Genomic DNA, 24305 nt, shown 5'->3' with positions numbered 1-24305 from the left:
TAACCAAATAAACAGTAAAGATAGAAAATGGATTCTAGTTAGTAGCTTTTTTTTTGAACATGTCTATGAAATATGTTTGGTTTGACAAAAAGTCCTAAAAATGTAGTATAAAGTTCCTCAGGTGTACATATTACTGAATCAAATGAATTTTGAAAACAAATTTAGCTTAATCTCAAAATAAATTTTTACAAACTTATGAGTTTTAAATTTTGACCCACCTTTAAAAACGAAAATTCGCTTCCTTTTTTTTTTAATTAAAAATTCATATTATTTTCAATTTTCATACTTAAGGCTTGAAAATTGGATACAAAATTTTTTATAAGATTTACTTCACTGTCAAAAAAAATTACTGGAATGTCCCAAAAATTATTTAAAAGCATTAGTAATTGAAATTTTAACGTAGTCGGATATTTAAACAAATTTCCATTAAATTATATAAGGTTATTTAATTAAAGATAATTCATAGTTTCTAATTATTTTAATTCAGTTTGTAATATTTATAAACACTTGATAATTTCGACAGTTTTAACATTTTATAGCTTATGTTAGAATATTAAAAATTCAACCTACCTTATTAAGATGATTGATTTTTCTAATCTATTAACTATTTTTAGAAATATTACTCGACCTCTTTTACTCAAAATAGATTTCTGAGAGCAACGTTACATTAGTTTCAAGTTTAAATCACCAATACAGTAATATCTTTAATCAATCCCTGTATCTCATCAAACCGTAGATTCTCAATCGTAAAAAACCGTCAGTTTTTAATTTTTATTTTGATGTTAATACCTAGAATATTAGGTTTAATTTTATATTGTATTAGCTCAGGACAATTTCTCTTTCAAATTTGTCTTTAAAATATCAAAGAACCTTTTTTTAATTTTTTTTTATTTTTTTATATTTTTAAGACTTATATTATCTTATTATAAAAGTATATTATCTCTACTCGCATAAGAAAAAAAGATTTTTTTTTTTTATGTCATTTAAAATGGAGAAAGAAATTTATGACTTATAAAAAAACCCTTTATGAAAATGACCGGCGAAATGATGCCATCAACATTTCACTCTTAATTAAAACGTTCTTAATACCGTATTTAAAGTATGAGATAAGAAAAAGTTAACAATTTCCACGCATCATACTTAATGATAGTAAATTTATAACTCGGGTAATGGGCTGCAAATGTTATATTGTTACATTCAAAGTGATATGACAGATATAAATACTTTAATTTGTTACGAGCATGTGAAGTTGATCGCCCACCAACACAACACGGTGCACCCCGCGGTGTTGCGCGACTAAAAAATCGCTGGTGATCTTTACTGCATGTTCGTCGTTTTTTACACGTGGTTTTTACGTGCGAATAAAAACCCGCACTGTTATCGATCGAGACAAATGCTGATTTCCCCTAAACATTTTTCATACCAAATTGCCACGATTTGAATGCGAAACATGTATTCATGTCCTGTTATTAACGTTAATTCCCTGGACGTAGCCCGTACGAGAACAAGCTTAATGAACAAGTTTGGTCAGATTGTCAGATATAACACAATACACGTGCACGTAAAAATATAACGAAACTTTATTAATACGATCGTCAAAAATATATAAAAATAAATAAAATTTGCTCACGTGAATAATATTTGTATAGTAAAAATAAGTACATTTTTTACCACAGTATATATTTATATATATGTAATAATAAATATTATTATATTAAATATAATTTAAACCGCACTTCTCCGGCTCTTCAACAACGTGTCTAAAGCTTTCTAGATTTTTTTATGGAAAAGCTTTCGCCACCACACGCCGTACACGAGCAAGCCGACGGAACCGAAATGGTCTTTTTATACTCATAGCCGTCTTTGCACTGTAAGTTCACGGAAAGCTTATCAAAACGGATCGGCTGGCAACATTCACATTTCGAATCGTGTTTTATCGTTTCTGGGGGAAAAAAAAAAAAATGACGAAGAGTCCATTAATAATAGTGTCCCGTTTTTATTATTCATGATTCAAGTCGTGTTCGAGACATCAAAATTGAGGACATAAGCTCTCTTACTTTTATTGAAGTACGTATACGAGTCGCAAAGGCCTCGACATTCCGTGAACCCAACAATGGCCTCAGCGTTCGTGCACGTGTCGTGGAACGGACTTTCTTCTATTACCAGTCCAACGGTCTGGTTGGAAGGTAAACTCTCGGGAGCGCATAGACTAAGGGATTCTTTCTCCAACCCGATCCCTGTGTTGTTACACTGTTCACAACACCCGTCGTAATAGATCCGGTTTTCCGGGCAATCACCAATGTTTGGGCACGTGTGATACACCGGCAAAATGTTGAACTGTAAAAACGGTATTATCTTTTACCATTTGTTCAACGCACTGTCCATAATTTTGTGAGAACGATTAATAATATTAGGATGAACGTAAATAAGAATGGGGGCTCAAGATTTCAGAAGAGCACCCTTGAGCCATTTCAAGTCTTCTCGAAATACACTCTTGTTGTTCTTGAAGTTTTTTTGAGTTCTATTTACGTCCATGTTAACACCGCAGTGTACCGCTTACCTCGTTGAACTCAGATTTTGTGCAAATGAACGATGTGCAGTTGTCGTAAGTCCACGTGTCGTTGTCCGCGTAAACTTTGTTTTGCATCACGCAGTATTTTTGCACGCACGTTCCGCAACAACCGGTCGTGGACGGCACGTAAGTCCATCCCTTGGAAAAAAATAAAAAAATAAAAACTTAAAGGCCGAACAATGAACGTGATATCATAGTTTTCGGCGGATATAAATGTGCACGCATTTACCAGTGGACACTCAGTGTTGCAACTCTTCACCGACTCGGTCAAGAACGCTTCGCCGTTGCTGTCGGGTTTACAGCTCATGGCTATGCAAGGGTCGAACGAAGACCACTCGCTGCCAATTGCGTAGACCGTACTGTTGAAAATGCAACTCTCCTTCTTGTAACTCGGGCAACACTGTCCGTATTTCGTGCGAGCGACGATCACGTAGTCGGAGCTCACGGGCGGGGCGGCGCACTCGATTTTCATGCAAGTGCCACGCGTCGACGTCTCGTCGCAGTAACACGAACGACACGGCCCATCTTCCCAGCGATCGTTCACCTATAGAAACCAGACATTTTCGTAGAAATTGTTGACGTATACCAGTGTATTCCAATCTCTCTTGCATTTCCCTTTGTAAGTTTTTATAATTATCACCTCCCCCACATCATTCCCTTGGTTTCAATTGAAAAAAACTGTTTATCTACTTCTTTTAAATTTTAGTTTCGATTAGTACAAATAATTATAAAGTTAAAGATCTTTAAATTTGAATATGTATTAATAGTACAATTTTAAAAAATATTCAATATTAATATTTCTTTCCCAGATTTTGTAAATAATTTTTTAAAAAAAAATTGCGCTCAGCGACGACTCCTTGCGCGTTTCCCCAGCAATATTTTTGCTCCTACCCCTACCACTAGTGTTTATTTCAATGGGATGACCGGTGGTGGGTTAATACCCCCCCCCCGGGGAAAAATGTATACTCTCCCTCCGACAAAATATATGACATTATTTTACGTAAGCTACAAATAATTGTGATACGATAATATGTGAAACGAGTTATTGTACAATCGTGAGTTATTTTGTGCGTCACGGTTGATAAAAAAATAAAACAAATATTTATTATATTATTTTTTTAGGGTATTATCAGTAGTATCAGGTAATTCAAATTCAAGTTATATTAATGTCACACTAGAAAATAAGCTAAAATAAACATTTTTTTTTAATTTCTTCTATTAGCATGTAATCAAATTATTATTATATTATTATTATTATTATTATTATTATAAGTATCTATATGTATATAAGAGAGAGGACGTACTAATAAGTAGTTCTTCCTTGGAAGTCAGTAGACAGTAGACACGACGACTACGGAAACATATGCGTTATTTTAATTGTTACTTTTACAAAAATTATATTTTTTGTGTCTATAAGTACGATTTTGTTCGGCGTATACGACATACTTTTTCGTATATCAACAGTCAATTAATGTGTATCAAATTTTACGTCAACATAATTGATTTTAGATACCTTATCGCATGTGGGTAATTTTTAAAATGTGCTTTCGTCTGTCTACGTATACGTTAACGTTTGTATAGTGAATGTCTGTTCTATTTTTATTTTTTTTTCATACAATTAACCAAAGTTAGATTTTTAAGAATCTACGTATTTGTAGGTATTTATCTAATACCAATAAATTGAGCTTAGAACGATACTTTTACTTCCCTTAATTATTTACTTCTAAGGCATACCTCCTTGGAAAAGTACGATACCCCCCCCCCCCGGAATAGGTCTGAAATAAACACAGCCTACCACCATTGTAGATACTACTTGGTGGCGGCACTTGGGTGACTGCGGAGAAATCATTTACTTGTTTCAAATCCGTGGTTTTCTCATTCTCTGTCCGCCTGCGTTCACCTCCCTCGGTCGAAGCGATCCACTCGTACTCGAACACACACGTGTTGTTCGGCAATTCTAATCACGTAAATAGAATATTTACTCGTCTGTTACGGTTTGTCGAAACGAAAAGCTAATACCGTAATACAATTTACTCACCACACTTGAATTGGGGACAGCAGGTCTGACTGTTCACGTCGATCTTCTCGTAATACAAAGGGCACGGTTTCGACGCGGGACATGTTTCCGGCGCACATATAGCTTGGAACGAAGGACAGCAACCCTGGTTGTTTAACACGTTGATCATTCCAGGTAACAGTTCCACGTCTTTATCCGGTAGCTTCGCGATGCATTGGTCTCTCGGTTTACATTCTGCGGATGGAAATAACACAATAACCACTACCTTGTAATACTGCAGATGTTGTCAAATACGCGCGATTGATTACGGAAGAGTTCAATGTTAATTTTAATTTGTTAGAATTTAGTGTTAAGTAAATAATTCACAATAATCGCCGATGATTTATATCTTTATGGACATTCCCGATCCATGAATATATACATTATAAAGGTGTGCAGAATAATTTTAGAAAGGGTTTCTTGACCCATTAAAAACCCAATAAGGTAAATATTCTCTTCGTATTGTAATGATAATTGAGACTTAAGATTATAATTATTTATTATAACTCAAAAACAATTATTAACTAACACTCAACTAATTTTACACCGTTTATCCGTGTACTATACGAGTACACTATTTTTGGTACGTTTTAACCTTAATTAATAATCATAAAAATATTGGCAAATAAATCAAAAACTTTAAGTACCCTATAGACACACCCCTTACGCATGCCTATGGGCTAGGCAACACAACCGTTGGGACGTAGCAAGCTGTACTCACCACAAATAAATCTCTTGCAGCCGTCCGAAGTCAGCTCCATTTTTACGACTTGATCTATCGCGCACATTGGCATAGCGATGTCCGTACAGTTCTGCGATCTCTTCTCTTCTTGGACTAAACATATTATGTCATAAGCACAAACGTTAACGATAAATAATACCTAACACCTAAAACACCTCTGGGGTAAGGATAAATTCCACTCACTGCATTTGTACTGTTCGCAACACTCGTCCGAATTGTCCTCATCTTTTACCGATTTAAATCCTGTTTGACAAATCGCAAACGTTGACTGAACGCATTGTTTCTTCTCACAGTGTACCGCTTTTGAGCCTGCGGTACATGTGCAAGTAGTGCACTTATCGGTAAACCATGTATCGCCGACAAAATGGTTTTCATCGTCACAAGGCTCACAACGGTTCTCGTTTACACATATACTATTGTTAAACACTTGCCCCGTTGGACAAGTACACATTTCGGTTGGCAGGTTCTTACAGGTTGTATCCCCGGATCTCAGCGATTTATAATTGTCGCAGGTCTCTTCGCAACCAGACGAACAAGCTTTGTACAATAGTCCTGGAAACGTTTTCGGATGTAAGAGCTACAAGCATGAGTATTTTTCTTTCGTCAAGTAGGTTTTTCTTTACCTTTTGGACAAGAATATGGACAGAGATTTGGAGATCTCCAATCCAAGCACACGCCGAACGACTGACATTCGCGGACGTACGCTTCTAAAGAATGGCAAAACGATCCTTCGTGGCCTTGACATAAGATCGAGTGACATTTTTTCAAATACAGATTCACATCAACAATCGCGTGACATTGACCAAATATTTTAGGGTCCATAAGCTTGAGGCAAGGGTCCACATCTGGTTTCGGAATAGTGCATGCCTCCTCTTTTTCTTTTACCGCAATAATGGTTTCACACTGTTCAAAATCTAAATAAATAACATGTAATATACAATTATTTGTTTTTAAATTTTTACGTGAATAATAAATAATAATAACCAGTTCCGTTTGCTTTCCAACTTTTCACAAATTCGTCTACGTTAATCGGAATGTTTCCGTCTGGAGTTGCCATATCGTCCGTAGAGTCACCGTTACAGCTACCACACAAACCTTCAGTCTTGTCGAAATATAAATGCGATGGCATTTTTATTGAGAATCCTTGATTCATAGTCATGAATATTATTTCCAGTTCGAGTACCGGAATACTAGCGGTAACAGATTTTCCGGGCGACTCAGTGATCGATAACCATTTATTTGTAAACGGCATATTATTGACTTGATTTCCGTCGACAGAGGCTCGTATCTATAAGAATCAAACAATTTATTTTCAAATATTAATATTAAATTATTATTATAATATATTTAAAATAACCTTCGATCCGTCTTCATTATAATATAAACGCAATTCATGAGCAGCATGGACAATGGTAAGATTTTGAACACAAAAACCATTGGTAAACAGTTGGTTAGAACATTTGCCAGTTGTTTCAACAATCTTAAGTATCAAATTAAAATTTATAATTTTTACTATTAATGTAATTGAGAAATATTCAACTCACACTAAATCCTGGCTTAAACGAATCGTTTTCTTTAGTAGTTTTTACTAAGATACGAGAGCAGTTTTCCTTATGGGTAAAGTCAACCTTGTCAAATGTTGAATAATGATTAGTACCAGATCCTTCACAAACACCTAAAAAAAAAATTTTAAATGTCAGTAAATTATCAATAATTTTCTATATTTAGTTTAAACGGTTCTAAATTGTACTAATTACAATTTCTGCATTTTGATGGTTTAATACAAGAACCCAGTTCTTTAATATATCCATCGGGACAATAACATCCCGGGAAACATAATCCAGGTAATTTAGGACACGGGTCATTTTGAAGTAATGAATCACAACTAGGCTCACATACTTTATTGAAACACTCTTTGTACACCAAAGGTGCAGGACAACTTACAGCTAAACAAAAAATCGAAATGAGTTAACATGATTTCCATGCATTTTAGAGCGTTTATAATTACGGCAATCGTGTAAAATACGCCAATCGGAAATTTCAACAGACGAGTTTGTTACGTAGCATTGGGTAACTAATCCTGAAATAGCTTTGCATCGACAATCAAAAAATTCATTAACAGAATTTTCAGAACACGAACAAATACTCTCCACGCATTTCATTACAAACTCTTCAATATTTGCATGCTGTCCGCACTGATTTAATGGTTCTGATCTAAAATAATTTTATTTTTATTTTTTTTTTAGTTATTTACCGAGGAAGTATAGTTCACTAAATCAATATCACAAACCTAAATACGTTGCAAGCTTCAAGAGCCGCTTTTTGTATATGTATTGGACATATTTTGGCTTCGCACTGTGTATCAGAATCAGCCCAAGAATTTCCAAAATCAGTTGTAGTTGTCGATATAAGTCCATCACGTTTAAGTTTATCGTTTTTGGGATTATTATCGAAAAATCCACAAAGACCATCAATCCTTCCGGTGTAAAAAGCATTAACCTAAAGCAAGTACTTAATAATGATTATTTAAATATATTTAATACATAAACAAATATATACTTATTTAATATAATAATAAAAATTAAAAAAAAAAAATTAATTCGTTTTAAATTAATTTAATTAAATAAATAAATGTTTAGTCATGATTATTATTATATTTGTAATGGACGACCGGTTTTAAATTACAACTTCATTATCAGACAAAGTCAATAAAGAGTCGCGATTTTATTAGCTCAAAAAATTGCTTTTACCTACGAATTTCGACCAATAAACTTTCTATTATAATTTTTTTATGTACCTTTATCTTAACATGTCCGTTAACTTGCCAAATTATATTAAAACCTAGTGTGCTGGCAAATATAATGTAATCAGTTTGAACTTGTTTTACTGCAAATTGTGTTGTTTGACTTCCAATTATTTGAAGCTAAAAATGTATGAACGAAATAATAAATGTGTCATTAATAAAAGTTGTATTTACTCCCATATTGCTCATTGTTATTACCTGATTTACAGTATATGAATATCCATCATAAGTAGTTGTCATGTTTGGGAAAAATTCTATGGTATGATTTAAATGTTCCATCCATAATGATAGTTGACAAGCTCCGATGTATGGACAACGACGAATTTCTAAAACAATCAACAGGTACATTTAAAATGATATGTATTTTAATAAACATGTTCGTATTTTAATTGTACTTACGTTTTATCATCCATTTTTTATGCACTCGATCACGGACCACAATATGATCGCACACTTCGTACTTGAACGTTACTCCGTCAAAAGTTTTGAATACTCTACCATCAATTTCACATTCACTTTCGTCGAATGTGTTTGATACGCACGTATATACAGGACAAATGTCATTTTCATTGGGCGTGATTTGTAAGAAATATCCTTCGTCGCATGTGATTGATGGTGTTTTACATTTGAACTGTTCCACTTGTGCTTCACAAATCCATTGTTTACATATTGGCTGTTGGTTATCATTTTTCACGCCTCCACTTTTAATAGCAAAATTTATACCACCCTTACGACGAACAACGGATCCTTTGGTACTGAAAAGTGGATCGTGGTGATTCCTTTTCAACGATGCTGCTAAAGTTGTCATAGGATTAAAAGGTGATGGCCAAGGATCATCGTCGATAACTTCTAAACTTCTAGTTTTTCGAGCAAATTTAATCGAATTCGATTTCACCGGTGACGAATTCAAAATCCGAGCTATTTGTCCCTCAGGGCATTTAATTTCAGGGCACGGACCTTGTCCTCTTTTTTTCGGTGGTAAAATCGGCACAAAAGTAGTAATTTCTTCTGTCACAGTCGTAGTCGGGACCGTTGTAGTCGAAGTAGTTGTAGCCGGAGTAGTTGTAGTTGTTGTCGTTGTCGTTGTTAAACAGTTCATCTCATCGTCGGGGCAATCTTGAACGCCGTTGCACCAGAGAGATTCATCAAGACACACATTCGAAGTTGGACATAATTTTGTGCCGTTTTTACACGGTTTGCATTCGCAGTTACAGCTCGATTCCACTGTGATAGAAACTTCTCCCTAAGCATTTATACGGTATTAAATAGAATATGTTATTTCGATTAAAAAAAAAGAAAAAAAAACTATAGACATTATTACTTACCGGGGGACACGTAGCACAATTTTTTGGAACGCAGTCGGGCAATCCTCCAAGAGTGCAAGTACATTGTTGACAATTTTCTAGATCATAAACGGTACCAACTTGGTACGTCATAATACCAAGAACACAAGGACACTCGGAACGCAATCCGCAAGATTCTCCGTTCCACCAAGTGTCAGATGAGCAGTCACATTCGATGTTTGTGATTCCGGGACAAACGCTACAATTTTTCTGGCGGATAGGAGGCGTTATTGTTGTCTGAACAATCATTTCTTCAGTAACATATGCTTCAAAGCATCCGAGAATTTCTAACCTCAATGCCGGCATATTATACCATTTCTCCGGGTGAATTCTGATGTATCTCGCTCGGATTGGAGTGTCGAAAAATACCGTATGCGAACTATGGCCGTCAAAATTCGCTGAATATACCTGAAAACCAGTATAAATAACTCAGCATATTTTTTTATTAAAATAAAATATGTCATGTTCGTTATAACCTGTTCGGCTCCATTTGAATCTAATATTTTATTCCAGTTTATTAAATCGCTGCTATACATAACTCTGAATGCTTCAATCCATGCTTCGCCTGTTTTGCTAGACGAAGATATACCTTTAGTTACAACACCGGTTATAATTCTAGGCTCCGTAAAATCCACCTATATATTTATAATAAAATAATTATTGAATAAGCGCAATTATTATTGAAATATGCAGATTATTTAATTACTTGAATCCATTGATTAGATGAAGCTGTAAATGGTACCCATGCAGTTTCACTATTAAGGGACACATTAAGAGCATTGAAATTTTCGAACGTTGACGATGATACCGTAACCATGTTATTATTTATTAAACCCGATTCAATTCCCATTATATCATTACAGATGGCTAAAAGATTTTATAAAACATATAACTGTTTAAAATTTTTGTTTGCAGAAATAATATGTATAGTAAATTGAACGTTTAGTTACGTTGAACTGTTGGTTTTATGGTTGAATAGAATTCATAGCCAAGTGTAGTAGTTATAGCAGGACAGCCTAATAGAGCAACTCTGACTGCAATATATTGATTCCATGTTGTAGGTAAAATTCGTACATATCTTGCTTCGATAGGGGTGACAAACATTTGTGTCTCTATTCTGTCATGAGTATAAGGTCCACGGAAAATCTATAATGATTATGACAAAATTCATAAATACCATTCACATTTTATACATTAATATTCGATAATTACCTCAGGTTGTCCGTGGTATAGAACATGACTAAAACTTATACCATCCAAGCTGTATAATATTTTGTAACTCGTTACATACTCGTCGGTCAAAGGATTACCAGATAGCTCTACGCCATAAACTGTTTCCGGATAACCCAAATCTATTTGTAAATATTCGTATGAATTTGTCGAAGATGGTTTCCAGCTACTATTTAATCCATCCGAGTATAACTGAGCTGAATACGGTGTGGTATAATTGTCTAACCAAGAACTAGCGTTGAAAGACGATTTCTTTAAACTTCCGGTTATCGGTTTAATTCTATAATTTTATGTTTTCATGTTAAAATAGGATTTATATGATGAACAGTATAAAATTATTAGACAAATACTAACTGGTGACTATCGCAAAAAATGATTGGTGGAGATAATGTGGAAGGCACAAGAATAATTTCTTCGGTGGTGGTTTCAATATTTTGAGCAGTAGATGTTTCCTCTGGTAAAGAAGTTGTAAAAATAATTGAAGATTTCGTAGTACTTAAATAATCTGCAGTAGATGATTGCATTTTAGCTGTGGATATAATCTCTTCTGGTGTACTGGTGGTGTATTTTGGTGAACTGGTCGTTGAAATTGCATTGATAATCTCTTTATAATGCGTAGTAGGTTCTTCAAATTCAGTGGTTGAAGGCAGTGGTTGAGGAGTCGATATTTTAAAGAATTCCGTGGACGATATTTGTTGACAAGAAGAATCATCACAAACATAAGCGTTGTTAATACATTGGCATACAGTACACCAATCTTCTTTGAAAACACCACCAGGCTTTAAAATTAAAATATTGTATAGTTTTTTAGTTAATATTATAATTATTTTATTATTATAAGTTTATAACTATTTTATTTTATTTTGTTATATTTGCAAATTACGTATGATTAATTACTAACCTTCACTTGAGTACCATTTCTCGAAAAACATGTACAATCACTCTTAGTCACGCACGTATTATTGTCCCTCCACATTGACCCAGGGGGACACGTGGTGGATTGTAGATTTTCTTCAACACAACCTCCAATGCATTTTTGTGGGTACACACACATACTTGTGGTTTTAAGTTGGCTTTCAAATGAATGGCATACTTGGTCGCACATAACTTTGCAACCTTGCCATCTAAATCCCTCCGCACAAACTAAAAATAGTACAAAATAAATAGTTGTAGCGTTAAAAAGTTAAACATTTTAGTATATAAAAGTATTTGCTTTTATCGCTTTTACCTATTCGTGTTTTATTAATCACTCGATCCTCGTCAGTAATTTGACCAAGGTTTTCTTCTTGGTCACCTAATTAAGACATTTAAAAAATATTAACGACTAAAAATGCTATTTGCTTTTATAAACAAAGAAAATTACTTATATCTTTGTTACATTTGCAGTGCACTCGAATCTCAATATCGTTACATTTATCATTACATACAAGACCTTTATTTAAATCACAGTCGAATTTTTCAGAGTGATTTTTCACGCCTTTAGTTGACTTCAATGGCCTACATTGAATATTATCGATTTGATCATGTTCGCAAATTCCTAATACCTGCAACATAATAATTTGCATTTAATTACAGTCCGCGAAAGAGTTAATAATAGTTATTTTACCGTGTTATTAAATTTTTCCACGCCATTGTATTCTACAGATATCAAATCTTCAAACGTTGGCATATATTCGTATTTCTTTAGTCCCTTATTATTTAGTCGATTCACATTTATCCAAGCACTCCAACCGTCGGAACATGATCGTTCAACAGTTTTGTTATTATTTTGGTCCAATATTGGTATACTGGTTGTCGTTGAGGTTGAAGTAGGTTTTAGTGTTGTTGAAGTTGTAGTTATCGTTGTAGTTGTTGTGGTTGTCGTTGTAGTACAAGGTTGGCCTTTACATACTTTTTTATTTCTTGAGCAAAAACTGAAAATAAATTTATAGCGATATTACTATTTATTCAACGAAAATATAATTAAACTAAAAAAATTACACAATATACACTTACCAAGAATGACAATTATCTTCAATCACAACATCACCATCATTGAATAAGTGATCAATTCCTTCGATCTTGCAAGGTATTTTACATTTGTTTTTCGGAACACAAATTTGAGATGTAGAGTTTATATAAACTTGGCCAAAAGGACAATGATCTTTTGCGCACCCTAGATGTTCAAAAATTTAAATCATTAAATTGTATAAAAATCATAATATGTGAATTCATCAATGAATTTTTGAAAGAATATTAATATTAATACTGGTTAATATAAATTTACCTTCAATACAAATTTTATCATTGCATAGTTCTTTTTTTTGTGAAGTGTAGTCGTCGCATGAGTTTTGGGAACAACGTGGTATACAAGAATCGTATGACGTACCATTTTCACATTGAATAGCTGTACGAAAATTAATGAAATATATTAAAAAGAATAGTACAATTATTAATTCATAGAAATGCATATTGTTTTTCATTAATTATCATTTATTTTTCATTTATTTTCATATTGTAATCATTATAATATTATACTAACGACACAAGTCTTGAGATCGCCACTTAATATGAACACCATGGATGCTACATTCTTGAGCGTATGCCGCTATTGCTGTACACAGACATTCGCAATCACCTCCTTGGTCGCAAGCACAAGTATCAAATATGCATCGTTCAATATAATTATCTATAGACACTTGGGAGTGACAAGGCTTGAACACGGATGATTTAAGTATACTACATTGACGTAATGCCCACTGTCTACGTTGTGGGTGTATTGCACAGGCGTCCTAAATAGAAATAATAAAACTATGAAATTATGAATATAAAAAAATTATAAAACCATTGAAATTTCTTAGTCAATTCGTTTCGGTTGAAAATCGTATAAGTTAGTTATCTAAAAATAATATTAACGGATAAATCTCACCCGCAGCTCAGATGGTTGAGAGCAATGAGGCTGGAGTTTCCAAGAATCTCCGAACAATAGCGCAGATACTTCAGGTATTCCTCCGTAAGGTGTCTGAAAATCGTCCATTTGATTGTCATTATAGTTTCCACATAAACCTTTAATCTGAAAAAAAAATTATAAAGTTTTACGAAAAAGAAGTAGTAAAATTTATCAATGTATTAATTATATTACGTGATTTTTCCATTTTTGACCGACTTGTAAATTAACTCGAGTACCTTTATCCCAATATATTTGTATTTCCAAATCAGGAACATCGACTATCACAATATAACCAACTTCTTTGACAAATATTCTAAAATTTATAAATACAAATTATTGTTAAATGTGATTATCTATTATTACTATTATTGCGATTTTTAAAGTTACCTGCTCGTACTAGGTGGATAATATTTGTTTTTTAACTCTATCGATTCAATCTCATCACCGCTTCCAACAACCAACGTTACAGTTTTTATGCATGTAGCCCCCGTCGAACCACAGGGTACTATCTAAAATATTACAGTAAAAATTAATATGTACAGTTTACCATAAAAAATTACATTTCGACAAAAATATACTAATTAATACTATTGTTGTATCAAGTAAATAAAATTTACGATAAATTGAATACAGCGCACCCAACAATAAATATATATGTACTCACTTCTATTGAAATTACAAATGACTCAAAACTTGTAAATGAGCCTTTGGATAAAACATATTCACAGGCACCTTGGAAATCGAAGAACCTCGAGTCGAATGTTTGAAAATGTGAATCTCCCCATACTGAACAAATTCCGGGACACTCGTTATTGGTGCACTCCCATTTTCCCAAATTGCATTCACTGTTGAATATTAATTTAAAAGTATTATAATGTTAGTCAATATTTAAATATCAGAAATATTTGACATACCATGTATTGCAGCCTTGATAGAATGTTTCGTTGTTGTTATAACTTTTACCACCATGGTGACATGGGCATTCAGAAGGCAAAACACAATCTTTGGTAAAGGAATCGAGAACATATGGTTTCTTACATACGCATCCAGGATAACATACTGCAGGTGTTGATTGAGGAGGATCATGCATGTTCTTTAAAAATTAAATTAAATTAATATTGATTAAAATGATTTTGTCCTTTTTTTGATTTGACAGATAACAACAAAAATAGGTTAAATAATCAAACAATTAACAATTGTGTAAATTAACAATCTTAACAAATTAAACAATTAAAGTAGTTGAATTGTAATCAATTAATTGGTTACTGAATAGAAATGTATTAAAATATTAATGAGATATAGGAACTTAGAAGTTTTATTCAAAATTAACAAACAAATTTTTTCCACGCAAATGTTTCAATACGATTTTAATCATTTAACTTTATTTTGTCGTTGATAATTCGATTAGACGAGACCACACTATTGTAGGAATTACGTGTAAAATAACGCGTAAAAACTTACCCGACAAGTAATGGGCTCAAAAGGTTCGCATTCTGTAAAAATTAAATGTTTTTTTCGGTTGCATGAAGTTTCTGACACATCTTTCCACTGTGCTAATTCGGTTTTTTCAGTTGAATGACATTCCCAGGTCGCACTTTTACAAGTGCAAATCTGTGGTTCCTTATCAGTAGTTTCAACTCTTTTTTGACCGGACTTATACTTATGACCGTTATAGTAACACGAGCATTCGGAAACAGGAATGCATTCACCAGACTCAGACAAAGTTAATCCTTTGGGACAATAACAACCTTCGACGCAATTAGATTTGCAAGTGTTTATGGTCGCAATGTCGTAACACGTCCTCTGGCAAGAATTTCCACAGACTTCGTAGTGCTGACTTGCCGGACACTGTACACCTAGGGTAGGTATACAAATATTATAATAATATTTAATATTTTATACTCGGTACTCCAGTGGGATATACGCATTACGTACCACATTCTCTTACTCCTTTTCTCCAGTCCACGACCGTATTTTGATGAGTGCACTCGAGAGCGTAAGACGCTAAAATCTGACAATAACAGTGAGAAAATTGACCGGGACGACAGGAGCAAACGTCATAGAGACAATCGTCATAATAAGGAGTTGGGTCTACTTGAGCGTGGCAATCCGAGAACAATTTCCCGGTTATATTGCTACAATAATTCTCAGCCAAATGTTTATATTCTATATTCACATCGCAAGGATGAGATGTTTTTATTACAGTTTCCAATTTTTTATTAGCACAGCTTTCTTTTGTCTTCCATTTGTTTGCAAAAGAAACAACGTTTGTCTCTACGTCTCCTTCTGGGGTAAACATATCATCTTTCTGATTATGGTTATACGTCCCACATAAACCCTAAAATTAAAACAATGGATAGCTATTAAACTGCTATTATATACCTTGTTCAAATTGTAAGCTCTATATCAACATGTTTATACAGAATAACGCATTTTTAATTTCCTATAAAAGTGTACCGTAGTTATTCCTTCCAGTTCTGGGCTAGCGTAAATATATACACGAGTTTCTCCGTCCCACAATATTTCGATTCCGTTGGTTATTACAATTTGTAAGAAAAATGAAGAATGTTCTCGGATATAAGCTACTCCGTTTACATTGATCGGTAATTTCTCAACGACTTCTCCATTGACTAATATGGTTTTTCCTTGTCCCAATTTAATAATTGTCCCATTGCCAAAACGTATTGTGACCGTCTTAGTGCAAGTAGCTTTTCCCGGTGAGCTTGGCACTTCAAACCCGTATTCGGATGACAACGTACCATCACATGGAATATTCTCCGATTCGATTGAAAATTCAGGTAAGACCACGAGATAATACGAACAGGATCCCATGAAATTGAATTTCATGCCGTCAAATGTTTTGTAATGTGGATCTCCGATTGCATAGCATTCGGCTCGGCATTTGGCAACTGTACAGCTCCATTCTCCTCCGACGCAAGTACTTAAAACGAATGCAATTAAAACGATTGCAGAAGATAATATTATGCATCATTCAAAATTTACCATTTGTTACAGTCTTTGGTGATTTCATCCCCAGGTTGATAATATGTATTTCTCATTTTACATGGACACTTTTCTTTTGCAATACATACACCATCGTTCAAAACCGTTCCAAACGGACAAACGCAACCTTCTTCACAGTATGTATTTTTGGATTTTAACTCGGCCGCAATTGTACACGTTTCTTGTACGACTGGCAAACACTGCGAATACACTTTTCCAGCAGGACATTGATAAGCTAAATACAACAGTAAATGGCCAGATGAATAATAATTAATAAAACATAATATATAAATAAAGGATTGTTTCGACCAATGATTACTAACGACATAGATTGTAATCTCTCCACGAAGCCTTCTCTTCTTTTCCAAAACATTCTTCAGCATAGGCAGCAATACTATTACACCCACAGTCGGATCCATTAACCGTAACACATTGGATATAATCCATTTTGCATGCTTCGATGTAAGCTTGGGTATTAAGGTCTTTTGTTCTGCAAACTTTGAATCTATCACTTTTAACAACGGAGCAGAATTTAATAGCTTCTTCGGTTATCTCTTTGGAAACGTTTATAATGTCTGTGGTAGGTGTTTCACATATTTCGTTGAGTCCCCTCTCTAGCCATTTGTTGGCAAAACTCGTGATACTACTATGCATCAAGTCATTTTCTGGCAAACCATCCATTCTCCCGCAGAGACCATCAGTCGAGTTCCATAACTCTACACCAGCATCTATTCGCAAGACACCCTAAAATCGTAATTTATTATAAAATAATTGTAAAATTACTATTTATATATTTAATATTTAACCATAAACTTACGTTGGATTTCCAGATAATTTTCAAGTTTGCTGTGCGTAGATTAATAAGCACTGTTTGACCGCTAATGATTTCAACACCGATATCGGCTAACTCGTTGGGCACGGGAAGTACTTTGTTATTATTTATCAGTGATACGGCATTGTCGTCGACTGAAATAAAACTGTATTGTGTATCGACACCTCAATTCGATTGTTTTTAAGATCTTACCGTTTCTTTTTATTTGATACAAATTATCAACGATATAAATATTGATATTAGAGATAATTCCACGATCGAAACGCGCTTGAACATGAAAAGAATTTGTCTTAATGTCACTGATTAGCGTATAAGTGCAATCACTTTTGAAACTATATATCTTTCCGTCGAACGTTTTATAGTTTCCAAAACCCCAACGAATACAACTCTCAGGACGGCTTTTAAATATATTATAAACTTCAACTACTGTGGTGATGACGTTTATTAAATTAGAAGGTTTGTCTTCTACGAAAATAAATAAAATAGTTTAATAGTATATACATACATACAATATACAACGCTCAAATTGTTATATGCATTACTCACCAAATACACACTGAGGTATATGTTTTGGTTCATACTCTCCGGTTTCAAACAAGCAAGTGTAATCGACTTCAGCTATTTTAAACGGTTCTAAAACGGATCCTTGAGGACATGATAGGGTACATGTGTTTTTTTCCGAGTCATCGGAACATTTATAATTTCCGTTGAAGTTCAATTTTGATACATCACAAGAACTTTCCACTGCGAATAAATATAAATTGTATGTGTATTTACGGAGAGTGTAGTTAATATATTGATTTGAAATGCATCGGGTTCAATTAACGTAAAAAATATTAGATAAGTAAAATACTACAACAGTGTAAACAACTCACGGTATTGACATCTGGGGCCCCTGAAGTCGATCGGACACTGACACTTCTGGTAACCGATACAGTTACCACCGTTTGAACAAGGCGGGTTGCACACGGGAACGCAGTCCGGAACGGTTAGCCATTCGGCTTTTCCCGGCGTCCAAATGCCGTTCCTACAGAACACGTTGGCCACGTTGGACGAGTCCGGGAACTGGTATCCTTCGACGCAATTGATCGTGCACGATCTGCAAATGATGGTTTTCGATAGTGTTCAAAACTCTCCAAAACCGGGTGAAAATAGATAGATAGAAGAATAATACAATAATATAATAAGATAGATAGACGGGAAAAATAGACGGATAAAACAAGTAACAGCGTTTCGCCGCTTACTCCGAGTTGCACTTCTTTTTCGAGTTCATGGGAGTGTTAGGAAACCCGTGACAAAATTTTCGTGCGACCATGTTGCGGCAGGTCGGTCCTTCGTAGTTTTTCGGGCAGTTGCACTTGTTCGGCTTTTCACACGTACCGCCGTTTTCACAAACCGGATTGCAGATAGCTGCACGAGAAAATAACGGTTTAATATTACGTAAACGCACGCTACACTAAATGCAGTTTTTCCTAATCGTTTTCGTCCCAAGCCTCTTCGTGTTGATTTTCGAAAATATCACATCTTCCACTACCCATCAATTAAAAATAAATTGATTACCTTTTTCTCAGTGATCATCACAAATAATAATAACAATAAAAGGAGATAAACGTCGTGTAATACGAGTTACAAAAATATAAATTCAATAATGGTACCTACACTTAGTTGGGTTAGGTTACTAACCTTAGTTTAATAATAATTTGTTCTTTTTATTTGTAATATTAATACACTTTTAAATTAATTTTAAAATTTAAAATGCACAGTATGATTATTAAACGATATCTATTTCCTACAAAAGTACTTGTTGTTTTTAATTATAGATATGTTTGTAAACATGATAATCTAATAAAAATATAATTCTTATCACTGCATCATCACTTTATTACCCCAATGCAGTATCTAAATTTCAACTGGATCCCCTCCCCTCACGTCTAGAAACACAAGTATTCTTTAATTGGTTTGAAAGCAGTACATATTTTCACGGCTAGTTTGTAACCCGAAATTTCGACTTACGCAAGCACAAAGGAGTGGCGTTGGAAATTGAATTTCTGATTTTATATCTGGCACCGTCACATACGAACATGAGTTTAGTAATGGGTCGGGAAAATTTGTAGCCTTCTACGCACGTGACCTGGCAATTGCTAAAAGACAATTCATAAACGATTATTAGGTACAACTTATACGTAGTTCGCGGTGTATTGTGTTCGTAACTTACTTGGTTATTTTCGAGCACACTGTAATAGAGTTTTCGAGAGGCGTAAAGTTCGCGGTACATGCTTGAACATTTTCTGCATAATTAAAATTAAAAATTAACGGCAAAGTTACTTATATCGCTACGTTTATGTATTGAAAATACTATCGATGTATGATGATGATGAGAAAATGTGAAAAGTGCGCGGAAACATCTGAACGATGGCAAAAAAAATACGTTTTTAACACGATTCGGTACATTATTATATTAGATGTCGTAAAACTGCATGGATATTCTTATTCCCTTAATCAATTTAATTACGTAATCATTTTTTTAAATGCGCGATCTTGGTCATCATAACACGTTTCTTTCATGATCCTTTGGAATGAGTATTAACAAAACATAATTTCATTACAATTTATTATTATATGCACTATATTTTTTAAAAGTAAATATAATATTCTACTTATAAAAATAATGTTTTAATTTAAAGTAGTTGAAACCCTTTTTAGTGCACAACTATATATACTTATCAAATCAAATGGAAATATTTTGTTTAAAAAACAGCATAAAATACTCATGTTAAAATATAAAATTAAATTGAACATTCAAAGACCTAACAATATATAAGCTCAATATGCTTTTACTTTCTAAAAAGTAATTCAATGTGTAAATTATACACTCAGTTAATACTAACAATTTTATTGCTATGTAAATACTAACCTTGTGTTTTCGGAAATATAATTTTTGACGATTTAGTTCCATAACTCGAGAATCTTAATAACATTAAATACTCAAATTTACAATATGCTAAGATCATTAAGTAATTAATTAAAATTAGACTTACCTTGATTGAAAATCGCTATCTTTTTTCGGATCGTCATTGACAAATAAACTAGAATAAAAATTAATAGTTATAAAATATTCAACTAAAAATGAAATAATTTCTTTCTAAATAATTTTTTATTATTCAAAAGATAATTTAAATAATTTAATACTTATATAATATACAATATCATATCTTATACATATTCATACATATATAATAATAGTTGTCTAAGTATATACTTAAGCATTAAGTATATACTTATACACTTATTAAATATATTTGTTTTGCTACCAACGACAAAATTAAAAATATAATCAAATAATTAAGTGGCCCCAAATTATTTATCTTCTAAACCTTTGTCAAAAATTTTAATTCGGATATTTTTTATTTATCTAACAATTGATAGACTCAATTCATCATTACAACACATTTTTAAAGACCTATGAAGATATTCATCATATTATATCAAACAACTACATTAATTGTCATTTCATTAAATTTGATGAAATACAAAAATAATATTGGTTTATTTGATATGAATAATTTTCAATTATGTAAACTTTCTAAATAACGGTTGGTACTTAAATATGTATGGTAAATATTTCAAAACTTCAATCGAACTCTTCAATATGAATTATCAACCAAATGTAAATACTGAGGGTGTTTCCGAACATTATGATAAAATTAAATAAATAAAGCGCATGTACCGAAGAGTCGACGTATTTATGTAGTCTTCGATTCTTTGACACAACTATATTATGAAATAAAACTTGTTGACGTCCTTATTTTGTTCCGACCAACAGTATCAATAATCTACCTGTACACGTTGTTCACGTTAACAATGTTGTTGCAGGAATTAACATTTTTAATCCGACAAACGCCCCTCAAAGCCGACTGTGCTATGTACACAAAACGAGTAATGCGTGTATAATTATTGTCAGCAGTCGTGTGCTTATAACGCCGGTCGAAGCCTCTTGTTTTAATATCGGGAAAAACATTATTTTTTTTTTATACAAAAACAAAAAGAAGGTAGAGCGATCCAATTCTAATTTCAGTAAAAATTACCCCGGTTAATATAAATAGCAAGATTTATTTCAAATTCCACGTGTACATAATACTTATTAATGTGGTAACACAATATTAGTGCCATAATTTACCTGTTTATTGATATATATTTAATGTTAAAAATATTAAATATTTTCAGTAATTTTCTATTTTCATAAAAAAAAATGTATGTGAGTGGGATCTTTATCACGCATGTTCTTTGAAACTACTCATCCGATAATCTTGACTTTTTTAAATGAAGAAATACATCGCGGAGCAAGTTTTAAGCTTAATTTCAATTCTGTATGATAATTGAGTAATTATTTATTTATAATTGTTTATTATTCAATACCTCATGGCCCAGCAAGGAAAAAAACACATTCACCTGGGTTTTATGTTAAAACTGTCGATTAGATCGCTTAACCGCTGGACAGCTAAATAAAAAACTAAAATGCTAAACAATTTTTAACTATGCCAGAAAAAGAAACCAAACTTGGATTGAAATGAGAAGGAAAACACTGATATAATTTTGTTTCATTTGCCTATAGTAATCTAATACAAAGATAATCATTTCTTTTCACGGGTAAAACCAAATCATTCAGCTAGTATATAATAAATGTAAAAATAAATATTTTTGTATTTTATAAAATATAATTTTATGTGTGTTTAATTAAACGTGGCTAAAAAAATTGATGTTATAAGACATTAACATAAATAATATTTATTAAATATACAATATACTACTATGGGAGCCTCTGCATTTTAACACTTTAGATTTCCACGAGTCAAAAAAGGTTGATAATCTATGATATAACCATTTACATCAAAACTAAAAACGAATAATACGTATGGATCGATAACAGTGATGCTATTCGTTCTCAACAAGTTAACCGTTTATCTTCTAAAAGCTTTTTAGAAACGGAAAAGTAACCAATTTGTTTTTTATGTTCCGGAGCAATGGTGGACTTAAGGGGGGTCAGAGAGTTCTAGCCCCCACTTTTGGCCTAGGACCTCGGTGGTTTTGTAATAGTTGCAAGTAGCAATGTAAAAATTAAAAACAACACAATTTAATAAAACTATTTTGGTAAATCGTTCATAAAGTTTTTAGATTATCAATATTGTCAATATGAATATTAAGTAATAAACCGACTGAGTGATGTAATACCTTCAACCAAATCAAATGATCTTATCCGTAACGTAGAATTATGACTTAAGTAATTAATTATAATTAATTATGACTTTTATAAGTCGTGTATTATTTCCGATTATTATATAATATACATTGTATGTTTTTTCCAAAAAAAAAAACATCGGGCCCTCCAATAAACGAAATCCTAGGTGCGCCACCGTTCCGGAGTTGCTTCCCGTAAAATCGATTGTTTAGGTTCACCATCACCGCGCTTCGAGTTCTAATGGGTTAGATTTTCGATTTTCGATTTCGATAGCTGGGTCGACGGTGGCTATAACGCGTTCATACCACTGAGCACACCCAAAACCGATTCGAAATGTGCCCATAGGCGCAACTAGGAGGACGCAATAGGGTTTTTAACACCCCTGAGTTCAAATGTAGCACTACTATTTTTTTTTCAGATTTATATAATCTATAGTAATCACAGTTAAATACAATTTAATTTTATTTTCAGCGATTTCAACACCCCCAATATTTTGACTCTAGTTGCGCCCATGGACGTGCCACCCCATCAAACTGTCCTGGATGCGCATATTATCGTCAAGAACTCACCTTGGATCGATTTCGTCGTCCGCGGCGTCATCCAGCGACTCGTCAGTGTACTCAATCCGACCGGCGGCTCCGGAGCCCGGCGAGACATCCACCTGGTCGCCGCGGCTCGAAGACCCATCTTGGATGGTCGTCAGCAGGTAGACGACCGATAACAGCACCGGCAGGATACGCATATCGGATCCGTTTTTCGAAGTCTCGGCACAGTGGTCAGCAACGCGGTCCCGGCGCGTTCGTCTAAGTGTTCCGCTCGAATGAGGAGACGAGACGGTAATGAATCCGGTCGTGTCGTCAGCGACGTATAAATAGTCAAACAACACCACCGCGAGTCATTCGTTATCACGGATTTTATCGGGGAAAAAACCCGTTGACGGATTCGTTCATTTCGCATCTGCTTTTCAAGGAATCATCAGCGTTTTAGGAATTGGTTTTTTTCCCGTCCTTATCTATTCTCATCACAACGCCGCCCGCCGATCGTCGCCCTAGGACCGTGGGCTTGCCGTGCGATTAAACGCCGTGCACAGGCTCGCAAGCGCCGTTGGCCATGAACTGGTTTCACGTATCAACGGATACTCAGTGTGTGTATTTGTGTGTGTGTGTGGGTGTGTGCTTGTGTGTGCTTGTGTGTGTATTTTTGTACGACTGTGGACGGTCGACAAGATGACCGATTAGAGAAATATCACACATTTCAATGACGGAGATACCGCACATAAAATCCCACCAAAAAAATAAATAAACAAAGTCACTACCAACAACAATAATGACTAAGTCAAACTTATAGATAAAATTATTCAATGGTGTTTGCAACGAGTTTGGGAATAAGGATAAGTGTCCTGAGAACTATCGCTGAACACAACAATAGCCCATACGTTCCGTTAAATATAACCAAAATATATCGTATAATGCGAGCTGACGGAATCGGAATCAAACTTTAAACAAGAACGAAATCGTTTTAAATGGGGATCTACCACCGTAAACACTGATGTACAATAA

General features: G+C 33.8%; 1 protein-coding gene across 1 annotated transcript; it reads right to left on the bottom strand.

Moving 5' to 3' along the window:
- Positions 1 to 1647: 1647 nt before the first annotated feature.
- LOC112683726 (hemocytin-like) lies at positions 1648 to 23488 on the bottom strand. The gene is made up of 51 exons (XM_025554882.1): positions 23316 to 23488; positions 20549 to 20596; positions 20425 to 20477; positions 19726 to 19798; positions 19524 to 19651; positions 18755 to 18920; positions 18386 to 18609; positions 18057 to 18254; positions 17703 to 17975; positions 17496 to 17644; positions 17002 to 17422; positions 16679 to 16913; positions 16133 to 16616; positions 15611 to 16013; positions 15137 to 15531; positions 14590 to 14768; positions 14340 to 14520; positions 14063 to 14184; positions 13868 to 13988; positions 13655 to 13798; positions 13268 to 13517; positions 13013 to 13132; positions 12742 to 12901; positions 12353 to 12659; positions 12110 to 12290; positions 11975 to 12040; positions 11648 to 11889; positions 11101 to 11525; positions 10729 to 11026; positions 10467 to 10662; positions 10223 to 10383; positions 9993 to 10151; positions 9499 to 9924; positions 8573 to 9416; positions 8372 to 8499; positions 8168 to 8293; positions 7661 to 7869; positions 7379 to 7584; positions 7128 to 7316; positions 6915 to 7045; positions 6728 to 6850; positions 6355 to 6658; positions 5994 to 6284; positions 5554 to 5922; positions 5350 to 5463; positions 4611 to 4823; positions 4426 to 4529; positions 2802 to 3116; positions 2561 to 2710; positions 2058 to 2337; positions 1648 to 1942 (listed from the first exon to the last, which is right to left on the bottom strand). Exons 1-51 carry the CDS (start codon positions 23486 to 23488, stop codon positions 1761 to 1763), a joined length of 11439 nt encoding a protein of 3812 aa, XP_025410667.1. The 3' UTR covers positions 1648 to 1760.
- Positions 23489 to 24305: the final 817 nt, after the last annotated feature.

Source organism: Sipha flava, unplaced genomic scaffold, assembly GCF_003268045.1.
Source record: "Sipha flava isolate LNK unplaced genomic scaffold, YSA_version1 233_pilon_pilon, whole genome shotgun sequence".
NCBI classification, from domain to species: Eukaryota; Metazoa; Arthropoda; class Insecta; order Hemiptera; family Aphididae; genus Sipha; species Sipha flava.
Note: the sequence above shows the minus strand (reverse complement) of the source record. Positions and strands in the feature narration are given on the sequence as shown.